The 20,097-nt window shown below is 37.8% G+C and overlaps 1 protein-coding gene across 4 annotated transcripts in view; it reads left to right on the plus strand.

Moving 5' to 3' along the window:
- Nucleotides 1-20,097, plus strand: part of LOC124605803 (Ca(2+)/calmodulin-responsive adenylate cyclase) — a 353,810-nt gene that overhangs the window by 258,596 nt on the left and 75,117 nt on the right. For 3 of the 4 annotated variants that reach the window (XM_047137705.1, XM_047137704.1, XM_047137703.1), the window contains 2 exons: nucleotides 3,898-4,059; nucleotides 17,699-17,921. In XM_047137705.1, coding sequence (XP_046993661.1) covers nucleotides 3,898-4,059; nucleotides 17,699-17,921 — 385 coding nt within the window. The remainder of the gene's footprint in view (nucleotides 1-3,897; nucleotides 4,060-17,698; nucleotides 17,922-20,097) is intronic. The other variant, XM_047137702.1, reaches the window with a different exon arrangement.

Here is a 20,097-nt window from a genome sequence, read left to right on the forward strand (position 1 = left end):
AACAATATTTTCATTCATGCATTCGTACAGATTGTAGTTGGTTATCATTGTACATTACAGTGGAACCTTGCATAGCGAGCATAATTTGTTCCAGAATCTTACTCATAGTATGAAACACTTGTTAAGCGAAACCATTTATCCCATATAAATTAATTTTAAACAAGATAATGTGTTCTACACAGAAAAAGTACTAAAAGTTTTATCTTACTCCTGACATTTATTCAAAGAAAATTATACATGCAGTATTATGCGCTTTATTATGCTTGACACAGAACTAATTCATTTTTTCCAGGAAGCTGCTTATAGTCATTTGTTTCTTCTGATGCTTCAAAACTTGGGGAGCATTATTTTTCAAATAAATTTGTAGTGCACATAGCAGTGGCTGCTTTTTTGGGGTGATGATTTTCTGTGCACGATGCAACTGATTCCCGTGCTTTTGGCATTTCTCTTATTGTGCCAGAAGGCTGCTGTTTTGCTGTTTCGCTGTTTCCTCCTCCTCCTCCTCCTCTAAGTTGTGGTCTTCCATAAGCTCATCTATATCATTGTTATCCACTTCTAGTCCCTTGCTCTTGGCCAAAGAGACAATCTCATTGACTACAGTCTCCACAGATACTAACTCAAATGCTTCAGAGTCACATTTGACTACGCACTCTGGTGAAAGCTTTTTCCAAGCAGAAGTGAGAGTTCTCTTGGTAACCCCTTCCCACAGCTTTTCGATCATCTTGATGCAGGCAACAATGTAGAAGTGATATTTCCAAAACACTCAAGAGTGAGATTGGTGGCTTCAATCAACTTGAAGCAAAGCTCGAAAATTGCTTTAGTGTAGTGCTTCTTAAAATTTAGAAATCTGCTAATCCATAGTCTGGAGTAACAGAGTGGTGTTGGGAGGCAGAAATTGCCTTGATAAATTGAAATTCTTCAAGGAAGTGGTTTTGCAGGCCTGGAGAATGGACAGGAGTGTTGTCCATAACAAGCAACACATGGAGTGGCAGATTGATACTGAGCAAATATTTTTTCTCAGAAGGACCAAACACTTCATTGATCCGTTCACAAAAAAGGTCACATGTCACTGAAGCCTTGTTCTTGGATCTCCACATCACATTTAACCTGCTCTTCGGGATTTTACACTTCTTGAAGGCTTTTGGAGTTTCTGAATGATAAACATGCAGCAGCTTCATTTTCAAATCACCACTTGCATTTGCACGGAATAGTAGTGTGAGAAGGTCATTCATTGGCTTGTGACCTGGCAATGTATTCTCTTCTGCTTTTGTAAACGTGCACTTCGACATCTGTTTCCAGAATAGACTCATCTCGTCGCAATTAAAAACCTGTTGCGGCAGAAAATGTAAGAATCTACGAGCATGCTTTGCTGTGCCTCACAATGCTGTGGATTCTGGTTCTTCTCTTAAACCACCCACAGCTCCCCTTAAACACTTCATTGGCCACTGATGATGCTGTCATCTTCTTAACAAGTTCAGCAAAAATTATTCTCGCCTTCTCACAAATGATGTTCTCGTTAAAAGTGTCACCTTGCAATTGCTTTTCATTTAGCCATATAAGGATCAACCTTTTGACATCATCCAGAATATGAAGCTATTGTTTAGATACTCCCTTTGAAGCATCTATCTCCTTAATTGTTTCCTTGTTCTTGAGGATAATCCAAGTAGTTGATATAGACCAATTCTATGTGCTTGCTACATCAGCAATGCTCACAAAACGTTTCCATTTTTCAGTTATTTTATGTTTCATTTCTAAGTCATTTTCTTTCTCATATGGTTGTCTTCTTGTGGCTTTATCTTCAGGGAAATTTCTACGAAGGTTATTAAAATTTGCACCAAAAAAACTACACTCTGTGAACACAAGTTTAGAAAAATGTTTGATCCAAAGTTGCACTAAGATGGTAGCAGAAAGAGTGCAAAAACCCAGATTGCAGTATGTACTAAAGACATTGTTCATATGCCTCTGCTGAGAGTGAAAGGTGTTCATATTGTTAAACATTTCCCCCACTGCATGTGAACGACTGGTGACGTCACACTAAATTGTTGTCTCTCATTATGTGAAAACTGCTCGTTAAGTGAGCCATTTTTTTACAGTTTGTTTTGCTAATTATGCGAATTGCATGTTATGAGAGGTACTTGTTACGTAACGTTCCATTGGAGATTGTGATTTGAGAATTATAAATACAATGTAGATATTTATTTTTATTTTTATGCCTTTCCAAGACCTTGTAATGAAGTGCGCACATGTATTTAGATTGGTACTTATTTCCAGGACCACCATGTTTGTAAAACAGAAGTGGAATATAACACATCATTAAAATAGGAGAAATTTGACATACTTAATGGTCACATTTAGAGAAACTGTATATTCAGAATCTTCTCAGTGAATCAGTCTCTGCAGAGCTTCTTTCAATACCATAAGTGACATGAATTATTTTAACATACTATTGTTTAGAATAACATTAAATTTCGGTTATTCTTTATGTTTAATGATGTCATTTATAGCTGTGCTCCAATTATGCATTAACTGCTTGTTAGTAGCAGTGAAGTTGCTTTGATGCTGAGCTTCCCCATACATACTCGTATATTAGTGTAGAGTGAATACTGGCATTGCCATTGTATCTTGAACGGTTCATCACTTGCTGATGCATAATTTTTAAACTAAAAATTGTCAGATTTCTTTAGTCAGCTTTTTCCAAATACCCTTTTTCAGAAAACTAGTTGTTTATAATTTGCAAATGTATAGTTCATTAGTTTTAGATTACAACAGCCACTATTCTTTCTATTATAGATAGACGGATAGATAGATAAATACATAGATAAATTTTTATACAAATTTGTTTCAGATTAAGAAATTATGCTCTTAAGAGTCTGATATCTAGTTGAAGCTTAGGTTTTTATGAATTGGCTTAGTTTGAGTTAATTTTTCACATGTTTGTACATTATGAGATAACTATATTAAGACTGTATCACAGAACCTTTAGAAAATATTTTTATTTTGGTAGACATTATAATTGTGTTATTCAGTCAAAGAGGGCATCTACTGGATTGTGTGTAACAAGGAAAGAATCCTTGCATGCGAAATGCGCCTGTTTTTGATGGTAAGAGCTCTCACAAAAATATGCAAGACATTTGAAAAGATTTTGTACTAACTAGTGTTTGTTAACCATGATGGAAATTCCTCAGTGGAATAGTATGTAAAATAAGGAAAATGCAACCACTCACCTTTGGACTGATATGTACATTGTATAGGAAACAGTATTCAAATTAGTTTTCAAGTTCTTGCTGTTTTCCCTAGTTAAAGTACACACCTTCACATGCTCAACCACACAGACATCCAAATGTAGTCTCCCGCAGCCATGGTGAGGTTGTTTTCTGTTATGTGTTTTAATGCTACACACATCAGTGTGCTATATGTAAGTGGTTGCATTTCCCTTACTTTACCTAATGTTTAACAAATTACTCAAACCATTTGTGTGGCATTTTTGTATGCACTTTGATTGCTTTATTTTCTTCTAAACTTGGTTATATCATCATATAAAATTTGGTGTGTTAGTTAGATAGGGTAGGGTCATAGACAAAATTCAGTTTGTATGTTACCAGTGACTTACTTAATAAATTTTGCAAGTTCTAATCACGTAGAATTGTGACATATTCATTAAAGCTAACTTGCAGATGAAAATGTAATCATTAATAACAGAGATATTATGTGACCCTTTTAATTTAGTGGTTGTAGTGGCCCTTCCCTGTTGTTGTGGATGTAGGCAGTAGTTGTTATGGCCTGCTATAACCAAGCTGCAGTGCATAGAAGCTGCTGATGGCTGAGTGTAAGCTTTGTATACTGATGCTACGCACTCTTTTTCCCTTTCCCGTCCTTCTGTGTGGCTGTGGTGCACAGAACACTCTTTCACAGGACCTCTACCACCAAAGTTACTCAAGAGTCGGAGTCGTGTTTGCAACTGTCACCAATTACCATGAATTCTACACTGAACTGGATGGCAACAATCAGGGTGTGGAGTGTCTTCGACTGCTTAATGAGATAATTGCAGACTTTGATGAGGTTTGTTTTGTTTTGTTATTTATCTATTACCTTAAAATAATTATTTGCCATAGCTGATACTGTTGCTTTCATTGTTGTGTTTTTATTTTTTTTGTTGGTATTAGAATGTAATGACTCTATTTACAGCTGTGGTAGAAGTAGCAGTAGTGGCAGCAGCAGCAGCAGCATAACAGGAGCTGTAGTTTCTAAATCTACATCTACATACATACTCCACAAGCTGCCATATGGCACATGATGGAGGGTACTCTTTACCACTATTAGTCATTTCCTTTCGTGTTTCACTTGCAAATAGAATGAGGGAGAAATGACTGTATGCCTCCATGTGATGCCTGATTTCTCATACTTATCTTTGTGGTCCTTATGCAAAATCTATGTTGGTGGCAGTATAATCTTCCTGCACTCAGCTCTCAAGTTCTACTTCTCTAAATTTTCTCAGTAACGTTTCTCAAACAGAGCATCACCTTCTGTCCAGGGATTCCAGTTTGAGTTTCCAAAGCATCTCCAAAATACTTGCTTGTTGTTTGAACCTACCAGTAACAAATCTAGTAGCCTGCCTCTCAACTGCTTCAGTGTCCTCCTTCAATCTCACGTAGTGCAGATCCCAAAAACTTCAACAGTCCTCAAGCATCTCCTTTGGAGATGAACCACACTTCCCCAGAATTCTCTCAATAAACCGAAGTCAACCACTCGCCTTCTCTAACACAATACTCACATGCTGTTCCATATCAGTCCTCACATGTTTGTTCCATTTCATATTGCTTCATTCACTATTGGCCAGGAATCTGTTTCCTGAAGAAAAGAAATTTTCAAATGAGATAAATTCTTTACGATAGCAACACACCCTTGTTCTAATCACAAATAACCTTTGAGGAAACTAAATAATGTGGTATACTTGCAGTCTGAACTTACAAAATGTTTCCAACAGTTTCAAAAGGGGTAAAGAAAAAGTAACAACTGAAAACACATTAATACACCATACTCCCTTGAAAAAATAGACTCATACAAACATGATAAATAACGGTATTTAAAACATTGGTAGAGAAACCTGGCATTGGTAGATACAATTTGAATCAGTGTGTACCAACCTTGGGTCATTACAAATTGTGGCAAATAATATGAAGGTAACTAGTAACCAATAGGCACATTTTAGCACAAAAATCTTTAAATCTCTCTCCACCAAAACTAATGCTTGTATATAATTAGACTTTAAGAAATGCTGTCATTTGCATTATATAATTAGCAAAATGTTTATAAGTGTGTATGAAATTAATCCACTATCTACTAATTGCAATGAGCATTGTTTTTTCAGCATACTCTGTAAATGTCTTTGGAAAAAAAAGTAGACTTTACACCAGCAAATCCTAGTCTCTCTTACTAAAAAAATCATTATCTTTGGAAGAGTGTGAGTTTAAGAAGAATCATCATCTAATAAGCATTTTCATTGTAGGCAAACATCAACTAATTACATGATCAATTAGCAAGTTTAAATATGTCTTGTATAAATGGTACATAGAAGATGAATTACATGTCAGAGTTAACCATATAAATATTAATTGCTTGCTCAGAAATAAAGAAAGGAAAGGGAGTAGGGCAGAGAGAGATTTGTGGCACACCATTTACATAAGTAAATAGATGTTTGTACATAAATACTTCAGAATTTGGAATATCCAGGTGTGAACACATTTTACAGTGCACTAATTCATCTTAATCATCCACTGCACTAGTGAGCACTCTGCTTTATAGCAACTGAAGTTTCCTGGCATCATGTAGCTCAAGTGGACTTGTTGACAAACACTCTGACTCCATGCAGCTTGCTGTGGACAGACCAGCGCATAGCACATCCTGTGCAGTCATGATTGGCAGTGCCATATATTGGAAGGCATTTTAATTCTTCATACGATGTGAGCTGACATTCTCTCTCCCACAAATCACCTCCGTGTACAGGATGATGTAACTTTTTGCACTGGTACCTCAAGAGTAATAGAAAGAAAACAGCCAACTGTACCAAATAAAAATAAAATCTGCACTGTCCGTGCTGTTGAACATGTAAATAGTAGCCACACGCAAAGTAGTTTGGTACAGCAAAAAGTGGCGATTTTATACGCACTATCATTGGTAGGATTCACAACCTGTCTATTTCACACTTACTTATCAAAACACTATACATATCGAGATAACACCAGAAATTTAAAAACTTTCTTGTCCTTTTGTTCAGGATATTTTTTTATATCCTCTTCATGGTAGATTTCAAAATATTTTTCTTCATTCAAAATTTCCAATTCCACAGAATTCAGGTGAATAAGTCTTGCAATAATGAAATGGTCCCAGACACCATTGATAGAACTTCTTTATTTTATCCTTTACCAATGATGAACTCACCAGTGATCTAACAGTATGTAGTCAGCCACTTTATAGATAATTGATTGAACTGGTTTATTTTGTGCTAACTTCCTAGCCTATGGTATATTATTCATTTGTTCCAGTACCACCTTCTGCCTTTCATCTTGTGATAGTTCTTGATGATGATCACAGAAATGAATAGTTTCTTCAAAAATGTATCGGGCTTCTTGCCACAGTACAAAGTGGTGGTTCCATGCTTTAATGAGCCAAATTATTAACGACATGTGCAAAGCTTGCTAGTTTGTGTGTTTGATATCAATTTATTTTGCCACAATATGCTATAAACAATTGTCCTAATTCTCTGACAATGCATTCAGCTGGATTTGATACCAGGCAATAGCTTGAAAGATCAAGATGTGCCAGACTTGCTGTTCCAGGGTAAACTAATTCCAAATGTTTGTTCAAAAGTGTGGGACATTATCAGTGAGAAGACATTTACAAAATATTCTTTCTTTAACTTCTTAATGATAATTTTGCTATTCGCTTTACATAGTAGAAAGAATGGAATGAATTTAGAGAACAGTTGTACAGTCACCAGAATCTGTGAAGTTTCATTTAAGTCTTGGAATTCTACGAAAAAAAGTCCAATTCAGTTTCATCAATTGATTGAGAAACTTGCACATTAACCCTTTATTTCCTATCATGGATATTTTCATGCACAACTTTCTACAACTTCTCTACTCATTGCAAAATTTTGTCAAAATTACCTGTTCTTCTAATTTCTGTATCCAATTCTTAGGACAGAAATGTTTGTGACTGATAAAATGTATTTGATTAAACTTTTCACCTGTTGTTTAGGGATACGTAGCTTTAAGTATTCTACATTTCAGTTAGTTGTTCGATGCAGTATATTGTTATGAACGAGGTGTAATAATATATTCCATGAAGTTTCTGAAATGCAGCCAGATAACTAAGACTTCTTGCCATGATATTTCAGCTGACAATCATTCTGCCATCATAGATGAGTGTTTTGCACTGGAGATTTCTAGTACTATGAAGTTAAAATTCAGATGTCAAAATTAATAAAATTAAATGTCACTAGATGTGTCATAGATTGTAAAATGATGCTTTTTTTTCCCTCTCTTTTTTTCTTCCACCGTGAAGAAATTAATTAAATCACTGGGTCCTATGCCTTGCCCAATTGAGAGCCACCAACGCAATTACTAAGAGCTTGCACTAAATGTATTTCCCCTGATTCCTTAATAACTGAATCCCAGAAGGATCCTGTCAAGATCAAGAATCCTATGACAAACTAATCCATGGAATGTTCTGTGGAGATACAATGCTTGGCTATGTATGACTTACTGGGCTGCGATAGGTGAGTGGGGTGATCAAGTTTAACACATATTTCATGCACTGTGTGCGTTGTCTGACCAATGTAGGCTTTGCACACTGGCAAGGTATTCTGTCGATTCCAGCCTTCTGCAATCTCAGATCATCCTTTGCCAGACCGAGAGGAGCGTACATTTTTGTAGGAGGGCGGGAGATTACTTTGACATTATGTTCTCTTAAGATTCTATTAGAAAAATCATAAACCCTAAATAACACTAATAATAAAGGTAATCTAGCAACCAGAGTATAAAAAATTAAATAAACACCAGCCTGCAACCGTTCAGGTTGATAGCCTCAACCCAAAATCAAAAGTAAAGTAGGAACCAATCTAGCCTCAAAAAAAATATAAAAAGAAAGAAGACTCAATCTAGCAAACGAACAATAAAGCATAATCATTAAAATTAAGACTATAAAGACAAAAAAATTAGAATGATAAGAACTTAAATAAACTGAACCTCTAGCAGTAATTATTAAAGAACAAATTCAAAAACTAAGCAGAATCAAACTAAAAGAAAAATAATCAATACCAAAATAATATCTAATCATATTCAAATCTGCATATGAATAAACACAAATCATAAAAACAAAACTAGACAGAAACATTAAAGAATGAACCAGCCATCAACAATTGTTAACCAAACAAAGAGGGATCAAAAAAATAGTTATAAATAAATACTTTAACATAAAGATAAACCAAAAGAATTAAAAAAATCATTCCCAGGAGAACGAATTATTGAAACTAAAATAGAAAGACCTAAAGCACCTTCACAAACAGAAAAAACCAAAAAAATAACAGGAAAAAAATAATCATAATCAAACTCAATAAGAAAAACAATAACCAATATAAATAAAGAAAGAACAATATGTTCTCTTAAGATTCTACCTAATTTCAAATAAATATTGCCAACTCATGGAAAGATCACCCTGCCTTGAACTGCTCCTTCTCCTCTTGATCTTGTGGGTGTAATTACTTCAGATCTTTTCTCGATTTTTGTCTGGGTTTTTCATTTTACCATTTAAAGTATTTCATCAGATTCCTATCCCATCTCTATAATGCATAGAAATTTTCTAATCTGCTTTTACACCAACTACTCTTATGAAATAATCTTGATTTCCTTTGCACATGGGTCTCAATGCAAACATCCTTTAAGTGTTCTGTAAGATGTGAAAAGCATCAAGTGCCATACTTTTTTCACCGTGAATGTACTGGATTTCAAAGTCAAATTCTTGTAAAGCAAGAGCCCATCTAGCAATCTTGTTACATATCAGTTTGCACTGAAGCAGGAAGGATAATGGTGAATGACCCGCCTGTACAATGGCATGTTGTCTGAGCAAAAATAGCTGAATCTCTTAGCCCCAAGCAATTGTGAGGGCATCATACTTTCCCACACTAAAAAAATTTGACTTGAAAATGCTGTCATACGATGTTGTTCCTGCATCCATCCCAGGATAAAATTATTTATGAACATTTGGTGGTTACAATAGTGGAGTTTCTAAGAGCTGCTTCCTTGATCTCTTCAAATTCATCCTGCTAGCTGGTGTCCACATGGAATTCTTCTTAATTAACTGCAGTGAAACATATGATAAGCAGTGTCCTTTAATAAAGAATTGGTAGTATTACACAAGCCTAGATAGGATTAAAGTTATTTTTTTACAAGCTGGTACCAGGATATTTTGAATTGCTTCTAATCTGTTTGGGTATGGTTCAATTCCTCCTGGTGGGATGACATGCCCTGAAAATTATTCCCCCCCTTGCAAATTCCAATTTTTGCAGATTGAGCATAACTCTACCCGATTTAAATGTATTCAGAACTTTTTCCGGCATATGTGTGTGCTCTTCCCAAGAAGTGGATGCAACCAACATATTATCTGTGTACACTCTTACGTTCTCCAAAAACTTCTCCTCAGGGATCTTATCCAGAGCTTAAACAAATTCTTCAGATGAAACATTTAAACCTAACAACACCTGCTTGAAATGATAGCGACATTCATTATTCAAGAATGTGGTGGATTTTCAGCATGTCTCCTCCAGCTCTAACTGCTAATAACTACTTGTTATATCGAAACTACTAAGGTAACAAGTGTCATTAAATTTTTGCTAAAGCTTTTCCGTATTTTCTGCCTCCTCTTGTTGGGTAGAAAGTTGCAAGGCTGATAGTTCAGCCATCCAAAAGAGTCTATCTGAGCCATCCTTTTTGATTACTGTGTGTATCAGATTACAATATTTGCCATCTGATCCTGTGATTATGTCATCCTCTGCCATATACCTGATTTCCTTTTCTAAAGTTTCTCTTCTGCCTGGCAGTAAGGGATACATAGCGAAAGGTGGTGCAAGATCCATATGACTTTGACACATCTTCTGCCCACCAAACTCATTCTTGAAGCATGGTAACAGATGTCATACTCTGAAAGCAAACTGTACAGATAACGCTATAGATGCACTTTCATGACAGGCAATGAAAATCTTGTAATGCCATTTTGTTAAATTTTGGAGGTGAAGCAAAAATGACTCCAGTTTAATGTTTACATGCACTTTTTCAAAGTGCTCACCTACGATTTCAATGCACTTTTTCTAGCATCTCTGCCAGGTCTCAAACACATGATGCAGGCCATTCTTGAGAATTGCTTCAGTCTCCTTCAGCACAGTATCGGAGTTCTGTTAAAATGCCCTGAAGCTTTGCCTGTAGTGGTGGAAATAAAGAAATCACAAGTTGCAAGATCAGGGCTATGAGGGGGATGTGGTACACAGGTGATGTTGAATTGAGCTAGAGACTGCATCTCTTGATTTGCGACAAGAGGCCGTGCATTTTCATGATGAAGTCACCACCCAGTCTGAAAAAGTTCTGGTCATTTCCTTACATTGTACTTCCTCAGTTTTAGCCAATACTGCTGCTGCACAGTAATTTAAGAGGGAACTGCATGCTGGTACATCATTCCATGACAGTCAAGAATGTGATCACCATCACTTTCACTGCCGATGGAGCAACTTTCACCTTTTTTGTTGTTGGATAACCTAGCAAGTTGCACTCTGTGCTGGGTCGTTTTCCTTCGCAATCAAGGTGATGCAGTCATAACTCATCACCAGCGATGATCTATTCCAGAAATAAATCTCTGCTCCTCTTGCGTCACCTTCAGTATTTGATATTTGAAATACAAAGTGCATCCACAAAATTTAGCCTTACTACCAAGCTACTGATAAGAGAGTGCTGCTGCCAGTTGACATTATACAGAAAAACCCACTATTTTCAAATAGTCATGGTACAGGTAGGAAACAATCATGGAAGCTAAGGGGAAAAAATCAGTCTGAGTTTCTGTTGATCAGCACTCACATGAATTTGCTCGGGTGCCAAATATAATCTCTATCCATACTACCTCACAGGAACTAGCTACATCAGTTCTACCACAAAGTATTGCTTCTGACTGCAATAAACACTCTACCAACATGGTTATATCCTTCGTAAAAATTTCACTGAACTTCTCAGCTTGAACCAACTTACTGTACCTATAACAGTTTGAGCCTCACTGCTTCCTATTAGCACTTGGAGCTGGAACAGCTGTGACAGTTTGCAACTATAATACGAATTGTTTACAGGTCCACCCTCATCTTGTGTTTGCCGTGGCCCCTGTCAGACTGACTCCCTTTCTGTAGTTTCCAGAGACCCTCTAACCTAAAAATGCCCAGCCCCCTCCACCTACGAATTCACTTCCTGTGTGACGTGGACCCTTGACCTATTAAGTAGAATCTGAAAACCCACCACCCTGTGGTGTGAGTTAAGGAATCTGCAGCCCACATGGCTGCAGAACTTGACTGAGCCTCTGATTCAGATCCTTTACTCATTTCTGCACTGAAAGTCCGTAGTCAGTCGTGTCAATGGTGCTACAGATCGTGAGCTCTGCCTGCATCTCACAAGCAAGACTGGGAGTCTTGACCACTTCTATGAGCTGCCTGATACCAGAGAGAATCTACTCCAATCCAAAGATACACACACACACACACACATAATTAGTACTGGCATAAGTCACCACTGCAGTTGCAGTGTGTTCTTCATGGCATTTGGGAGCAGCTTTTCCACGTCTGGAATGACTCCTCCCAGTATGCACACAGAGAGTACATGCTGGATTCCTTCCCCTCCTTGGCAGCCATATTGCTAAGGGTGCCGTCACATGCCTAATATTGGAACTCCTAGCTACCTGTAATCCAACCCTGTAAGACTGCCCAGATTATGCAGGCCAAGAGATTTCCCCTGAAACAGGGCAAGTGTCTGCATCTGGCTCAGGATGTTTATCAGACACAGTCACCACTTGAAATCTGTTTGTTTGATGAATCGGAGAGGCCCTCTGATCAGCCCCCTGGAAAGTTTTTCACTGATTGTCACACCTTGGAACAACCTTGCACTCAATCACAGATGAGGGGTCAGCCTCAGTGCAGGCAGTATCCAGGGCAGCCACAGTAGTGGACCAATCTGGGAACTCGGGGATATGCAAGACATTCCTCAGATCCCCGCATCTGACCCCCACTGTGATGCCCATTGGCAATAGCCTCAAGCTGTGTGACTGAAGCCAGCACCGTGATGCCCATTCGCATCAGCATCAAGCTGTGTGACTGAAGCCAGCACCATCTGGAGCTGTGAGTAGAGCATCATTTGTACCTTCAGTCCAAAGACTTGTTTAATGCAAGCCTCTTCATCTCTGAATAACTACTCCACCCTCTATCCATTTGAACATGCTTACTGTAGCCACCTGTAGGTTCTTGTTTCCAATTTTTATCCTCCCACCCTTCCCTTCATTCCAGTTTGAATATTCCTTTATGTCTCAGGAAGTGTCTTAGCAGTCAACGACTTCTTTTAGTCAATTTGTGCCACAGATTTCTTTTCTCTTCAATTTGACTCTGTAACTTCTCATTGGTTATTTGATCCATCCACGTAATATCCCGTACTCTCACTACATTTCAAAAGCTTCTATTCTCTTTTTGTCTGAATAGCTTTTGACGACATATCACTTCCATACAAGGATATGCTCCAGACAAGTACCTTCAGAAAAGACTTCCTAATATTTCAGTTTATATTAGATGTTAATAAATTCCTCTTTACTTCACAAATGCTTTTTTAAGTGGCTTATGGCAGATCAGATATAGAGAAATGGAAGCCCAGGTGGTCAATGAAAAGGAAGTTTGGTAAAAGTCGGACATCAGGTAAGGAATGACTTTATTGTTCATATGATGCGTTATAGAATTTATTCATCAGATATTCAGGAGCAATTGCTGCACATAGATACGGCATTTCAAGTTGTATGGGAAACAAACATTCACAGACTGCCTGTGAATGTTGTTTCTCATACAACTTGAAATGCCTACATGCTGAAGATAGGACATTGAGCCTTAAGAGGTCATTATGGTGTGCTGGTTCTGGATAGTGGACCAGTATCATCTCCCAAACCAAGAAATCCATTTAAGCATGTTTGCTCTGAGGATTAGAACACTGGAAACACCAATCTCTAGGAAGCCCTTGCAAATGAGCTGTCCAGTCCCTGTATGACTGTCCAATTCTTTTTTAATTTTTTTTTCAGATGAAAGTCCCATGTCAGGTGGCTGCCATGTCTACTTGGATATCAAAATAGTCCAACAAACAGGATTTTAAAGGTCCATGTTGCAAAATATTGGATTTTGATCTCAGCATTGAGCTGCTGCAGGAGGTGATAGATTTATGCTCCTGCGTGGGTGGGGACTGGAAGAACTGGACAGGAAGGGAAGATACAACTTACTATACAACAGAGTAAAGACTATGACATGGGATCAAAACAGAGCAGGAAGTGCTACCATGGAAATTTTGAGTAAAGACGAAGAGGTAGTGTACAAAGATCACGACGATGTCCTCCAGAGATGGGAAGAATCTCTAAAAGAGCTATATGACACAGATCGCAAACACGAAACTCTGGAACTTGAATCACTCAACATACGCTGTTGAGTGATTCAAGTGATGACGAGAAAATACTAACCCTCATATTGGAAGAAGTAAAGTCTGCCATAGCTGCAATGAAAAATGGCAAAGCGAATGGTACAGATACAATACTGGGGGAAATCTTAAAATGCTTGAACCAAGATGGAATAAGAGAATTTTTGAGGTTATGTAATAAAATATATGACAGTGATGAATTGCCTGAGGACTTGCTGACAACAGTAATGATTTCATTACCGAAAAAAACAAGGAACCAAGAAATGCAGTGATCACAGGAGAATCAGCCTCATTTCACATGCAGCCAAAGTGATGTTAAGAGTAATTAATAAGAGACTTGAAAAAGTAATGTAGGAGAATCTTGGCGAGGAGCAATTTGGCTTTAGACTGAATACAGGCACCAGAGATGCAATAGGCCTCCTACAAATCTTGGGAGAAAGGTTTATTGAAAAAGGAAGAGACCTATATATGTGCTTCATCGATATAGAGAAGGCATTTGACAATGTGGCTTTGGACAAGCTGGTGACTATAATGAGGGAAAAGAGAGTGGACTGGAAAACCAGAAGACTTAATCAAAAAGTCTAACTAAAGTGAGAGGAGAAAGTACAAACTGGATCAGACTAGAAAAAGGAGTGAGACAGGCAGGCTGTCTATCACTTACCATTTTCAACCTCTACTTAGAAAATACAATTGACCAATGCTCATTAGATGACAAAGGAGTAGAAATTGGAGGAAGAAGAGTGGGGTGTTTGAGGTTTGCTGATGACATGGTCCTTCTAGCCACAGGGGAAAAAGAATTACAGGATTTAGTGGACACCATTGAAGCTAACGGAAAAAAATTATGGAATGAAAATTAACACGAAGAAAACAAAAGTATTGACACTAGGAGGAAATAAAGAAATAAAACTTATGCTTATGGAGAAATATTAGAACAGGTACAAAATTTTAAGTATCTTGGAAGCAGGGTAGAAATTTGAACAAGAATAGCAGTGGCAAAAGAGGCATTTTATAAGAAAAGGAGAATTTTCTGCAGTGAACTCAGGAAAAGACTCATAAAATGTCTTGTCTGCAGTGTTCTTCTGTATATCACTGAAACATGGACTCTGAGGAAGAAAGACAGAGAAAGGCTGGAGGCTTTTGAGATGTGGACCTGACGGAGAATGGGAAGAATAAGTTGGATGGACAGAGTGAAAAATGAAGATGTACTGAGAAAAGTGGGAGAGAAAAGTCAGTTACTAGATGAAATAAAAAGAAGAAAAAGAAATTGGATTGGGTATATATCAAGAAAGAATGACAGACTGATAAAAACAGTTTTAGAAGGTTATGTAGAGTGGGAAAGGAAGCAAGGAAGAAAGAGATTTCATATACTGGATGACGTGATGGACGGTACAACATACAGGAGCCTTAAGAAGGAAGCAGTGGATCACAGAAAATGGAGAGTCAAAGGACCTGCTAATATAGCAGAAAACTGATGTTGATGATGATGATGATGATGATAGGAAAAAAAGGTTCACTGCTAGACATTACCTAAGATCCTGTGAGCGATTAAGTGCTGTTTTACCAATGAGTCGATGTGAGATAACTCTGTGGAGATTTCTGGTGATGGCAGACACCTATAACATCAGCTCCTGAGCCTGTTGGGTGCTTTGTATAAGTAGTAAGACTTGAGTCGTCAAATCTGTAGATGTAGACACATTGAAATAAGGAGCAAAGATCAGTCCATCAGAAAATACGAAAGCACATGAAGAAGCACTGTTTACTTGGAGCATATCACAAGTGTGCACACAGAAAAATACTTCTTTGTCATTTGAAGTAAGCCATGCCAGATTTGACATAGAGAAAATATGGTCCAAGAAGACAATGAAAAGCAAGTTTGTTGAAATCAGCATACAACATCAACTCTGCTTCTTTGGAGCATAATTACACCACACAAGAAATAGTTCACTATTAAGTTTCTGTCTTTGAAAGACCAGATGGACTGTCAGCCACTGAAAACTGAATCACAGTTACTAGAGTCAGAGTACAGGTTCATAAGAAACTGATTGAGTCTAATTACACAAACACTGCATTGGACCAAAATTCATAAATTCTGGATGTCTGTGTTGTAGAGGCCAAGTCTCACAGCTTGAGGATGACTGCTGGCAGCCCCACGTAACACCAAAGGTGAAGATCCCAGACAGGTAGAACAGCATTGAATGACAGGTCACGGAAGGATTCCAGCAGAGTGATTAAGGAGCTGTGGCAGCAGTCACCATAAAGTCCAGAGAGAGCTTGTTTGTGCGGAACTGACTGGCTGTAGCCACACGTCAGCCTAAAAACTGTTGAGACACCAGAATACAGTGAGACCTCTTTTCGAGTGCGTGAGTGAGTCCATGCTGACTGTGCCGTCTTGGTGCAATGCTGCTGCTGCCCATCGGTGAGCTAAGTGCTGGGAACTGCAGTTGCGGTGTTCACCATTGTACCAGTTTCAATTTTGGCATAAGCCACCTGTAGTGCAGTGCTGTTATGCTGGAGGGCTGTGAGCCCAGAGACAGCAATAGCCATTCTGCATTTTTTACCCTCTCTTCTTTGACCAACATCAGTTATTTTTCTGCCCAAATAGCTAACCTAATCTATACTTTCATTGTCTCATTTCCTAATCTAATTCCCTGAGCATCACCTGTTCTAATTTGACTAATTTCCATGACACTTGTTTTACTTTTGTTGATGTCAATCTTATATCATCTTTTCAGGAGGCAATCGATTCTGAACAACTGGTCTTCCAAGTTGTTTGGAACATCTGACAGAATTACGAAGTCACCTGCAGATTTCTTCTTCTTGAAAACTGAGGATATTTTACCTCTCTTGGATATTTTTCGCATGATAGAGAATAGTTTTGTCATGACTGGCTCGCCCAAGAACCTCAATAATTCAAGGAGAATGTCATCTATTCCCTTAGCCTAGTTTCCAGTTAGACTTTTAGTGCTCTGTCAAATTCTGTATCATATCTCCCATCTCATATTCAGCTGCTTACTCTGCTCCTTCTATAATATTGACCTCAAGTTTGTTTCTCTTGTACAGCCCTTCTGGGTTTTCTTTCCACCTTTCAGCTTACCCTTCTTTGCTTAGTGTTGGCTTTTACACAGTTGGTTCTCTTTTCTCCAAAGGTTTTTTTAAATTTTCTAGTAGGCAGCAACTTCGTTTCTCCTAGTAATGAATGCTTCTACAGCTTTGCACTTATTGTCTAGTTACTCCTGCTTAATGATTCTGTATTTTCAGTCACTCTCATTTTTAAATATATGTATTCCATTTTACCTTCTTCATGTTCAGCATTTGTATGGACACAAGTGTAGTGTGTGAATAAGCAGACGTTGCCTGTTATTTCTCAAATTGTTGAACCGTTTAACCTATATAACGTAGTGATTATTTTACAAAATGCCATAAAGAGATGACAGTTCCAGATGCGTCACAGTTTCTACCAACTATTTACAGAGTACAACAACGAGCTGTAAAAATTAAGTACTTCATCAGTTAAAAATTCTTTACATCACACTGTAAAATTCATCTGTAAACAGTTCATACTTTTCAAATGTTTTATGTGAGTATACGTTACTGAAAGGAAGTGTGCTAAGGTAGTAGCAATAAAAATTACCAGTAGTCTTAATTTAACAAGTGTATAATAACTGTATTTCGGCTGTTGCCTAAGCTGTAATTTAGAAATTAGTAGTGAAGGTTTTGGATTTGTGTGTGTGTGTGTGTGTGTGTGTGTGTGTGTGTGAGAGAGAGAGAGAGAGAGAGAGAGAGAGAGAGAGAGAGAGAGAGAGAGAGAGAGAGAGACTCCTTCATATTTTTCATCTAACAGGTTTTAACTCAAACAGGAATGGTCATTTGGTCCATGTAACTATGTAATAGTGCTCCTTTGTGTATTTATTTCACTTGAGAGTGAAGTTTTTATTTAAGAACTGATTTCATTTCAGCTTCTTGGAGAAGAGAGGTTCAAAGCTATTGATAAAATTAAGACTGTTGGATCAACATACATGGCTGCTGTTGGCTTGATGCCTGATTTGCGTATCCTGGATGACGATGATGATGCAAGTGCAGGGTATTATCTCAGCACTTTAGTAGAATTTGTGTTTGCTATGCGTGAAAAATTAGTGAACATAAATGAAAATTCATACAACAACTTCATGTTGCGTGTCGGTAAGTTTTTATCAATAATCATTATAAAGTTTATTATTAGTTCTTATTGGTTCTTCTCACCGGCACTTTAAAATATTTGGAATTAGTTGCATATAGTTACCTGGGAATGTGACTTACTAAATTCTTGACACTTTATTTTCATATGAAACAATCACAAAATACTTCAAAGCATTTTCTGGTTTTAATCTACATTAGCCATACTCTGTGACAAAACATTACCTGGTGTTGGTGTCACCATTTGCTACTTCCATTTTGCAGTTCCAGTGATGGCCAGTGTCTACTGAAACTGGCCAACATTTCAAAGTGATTTGTGATTTTGTCTCTGCGCTACTGCGGACTTTGTAACGTTAACTGATGAGAAATTAAACACCATTTACAATCCATTTTTTGCTACTAACCACCATAGGGCATGTACATAATCTTAAATTTGTGTGTGTGTGTGTGTGTGTGTGTGTGTGTGTGTGTGTGTGTCATGTCCCTCATTTCCTCCTGAACTGTTGGCTATATTTAAACCAGACTTGGTACACGTGTCATTTAGTGCTTGGAAAGAACCACTGTGTGGGTAAAAAAAAACCTACCAGGAAGGGAAAAAAGGGGGGAGGGGGGGGGGGGAGGGAGAGAGAGAGAGAGAGAGAGAGAGAGAGAGAGAGAGAGAGTAGATCATGACTTGTAGATATCTAGACTATATTCATGTAGTATTTGAAAATGAGAGCACTTAGTGACTTGGAACCAACTTTACATATAATTTCAAACCTTTACAAGATTTTTCTAACTGACAGCCCCTGCAAAATGATGAAAGGGTAAAAAGTTTATCGCTTACTAAATTTTCACTGTTAATGTAGTATAACTGAATCATCAGGCATGACCTTTTGTTATTATGTATTTACCAGTAACTCTGTTACAACACATTTTGCAGACATTATTCTTATATACCATTGAATGTACTTGCAAAAACATATCAATGTACAACACATACCTCAGGAGTTATGATGTCATGAACACTGCAATATGTGAAAATGAAACTGTGGGAGCAAGTTTTGCAAGAGATACAGGTGAAATGTGTGTATAAAAATGTGTGAAGTATGTTGAATTTATGTGAAACATAAGTGACGTATGTACACAGTCAAAACTATGGGTAAAAAGCTCCTCCTAAACCCCTGGATTGATTTCGACAAAGCTCTGTATACATATTACGTACTATGTGGAAAGAAGTAGTGTGTGGGTAAGAACCAACAGGCTCCTTGTGGTGGGGGGTGATAATGTGGAGCAAGAAAGAGGGAGGAGGAAATAGAAAGACAGAGAGGGGGAAGGAGGAGATCGACACAAGAGGAGTAGGAGGAAATAGACAGAGAAGGAAGAGAGGAGGAGATAGACAGAGAGAGGGTCAGGAAGTAGAGAGGGGGAGGTGGAGATATGGACAGAGACTGGGGGGAGGAGGAGATATGGACAGAGACTGAATTGAATCAAATTGGTGAAGTTCAATAGTTCACTCAAGACTTTGTTGTTGTGGTCTTCAGTCCTGACACTGGTTTGATGCAGCTCTCCATGCTACTCTATCCTGTGCAAGCTTCTTCATCTCCCAGTACGTACTGCAGCCTACATCCTTCTGAATCTGCTTAGTGTATTCATCTCTTGGTCTCCCTCTATGATTTTTACCCTTCAAGCTGCCCTCCAGTACTAAATTGGTGATCCCTTGATGCCTCAGAACATGTCCTACTAACCGATCCCTTCTTGTAGTCAAGTTGTGCCACAAACTCCTCTTCTTCCCAATTCTATTCAGTACCTCCTCATTAATTATGTGATCTATCCATCTAATCTTTGGCATTCTTCTGTAGCACCACATTTTGAAAGCTTCTATTCTCTTCTTGTCCAAACTATTTATTGTCCATGTTTCACGTCCATACACGGTTACACTCCATACAAATACTTTCAGAAACGACTTCCTGACACTTAAATCTATACTCGATGTTAACAAATTTCTCTTCTTCAGAAATGCTTTCCTTGTCACTGCCAGTCTACATTTTATATCCTCTCTACTTCAGCCATCATCAGCTATTTTGCTCTCCAAATAGCAAAACTCATTTACTACTTTAAGCGTCTCATTTCCTAATTTAATTCCCACAGCATCACCTGATTTAATTCGACTACATTCCATTATCCTCGTTTTGCTTTTGTT

This window comes from Schistocerca americana, chromosome 3 (genome assembly GCF_021461395.2).
Source record: "Schistocerca americana isolate TAMUIC-IGC-003095 chromosome 3, iqSchAmer2.1, whole genome shotgun sequence".
In the NCBI taxonomy this organism is placed as follows: Eukaryota; Metazoa; Arthropoda; class Insecta; order Orthoptera; family Acrididae; genus Schistocerca; species Schistocerca americana.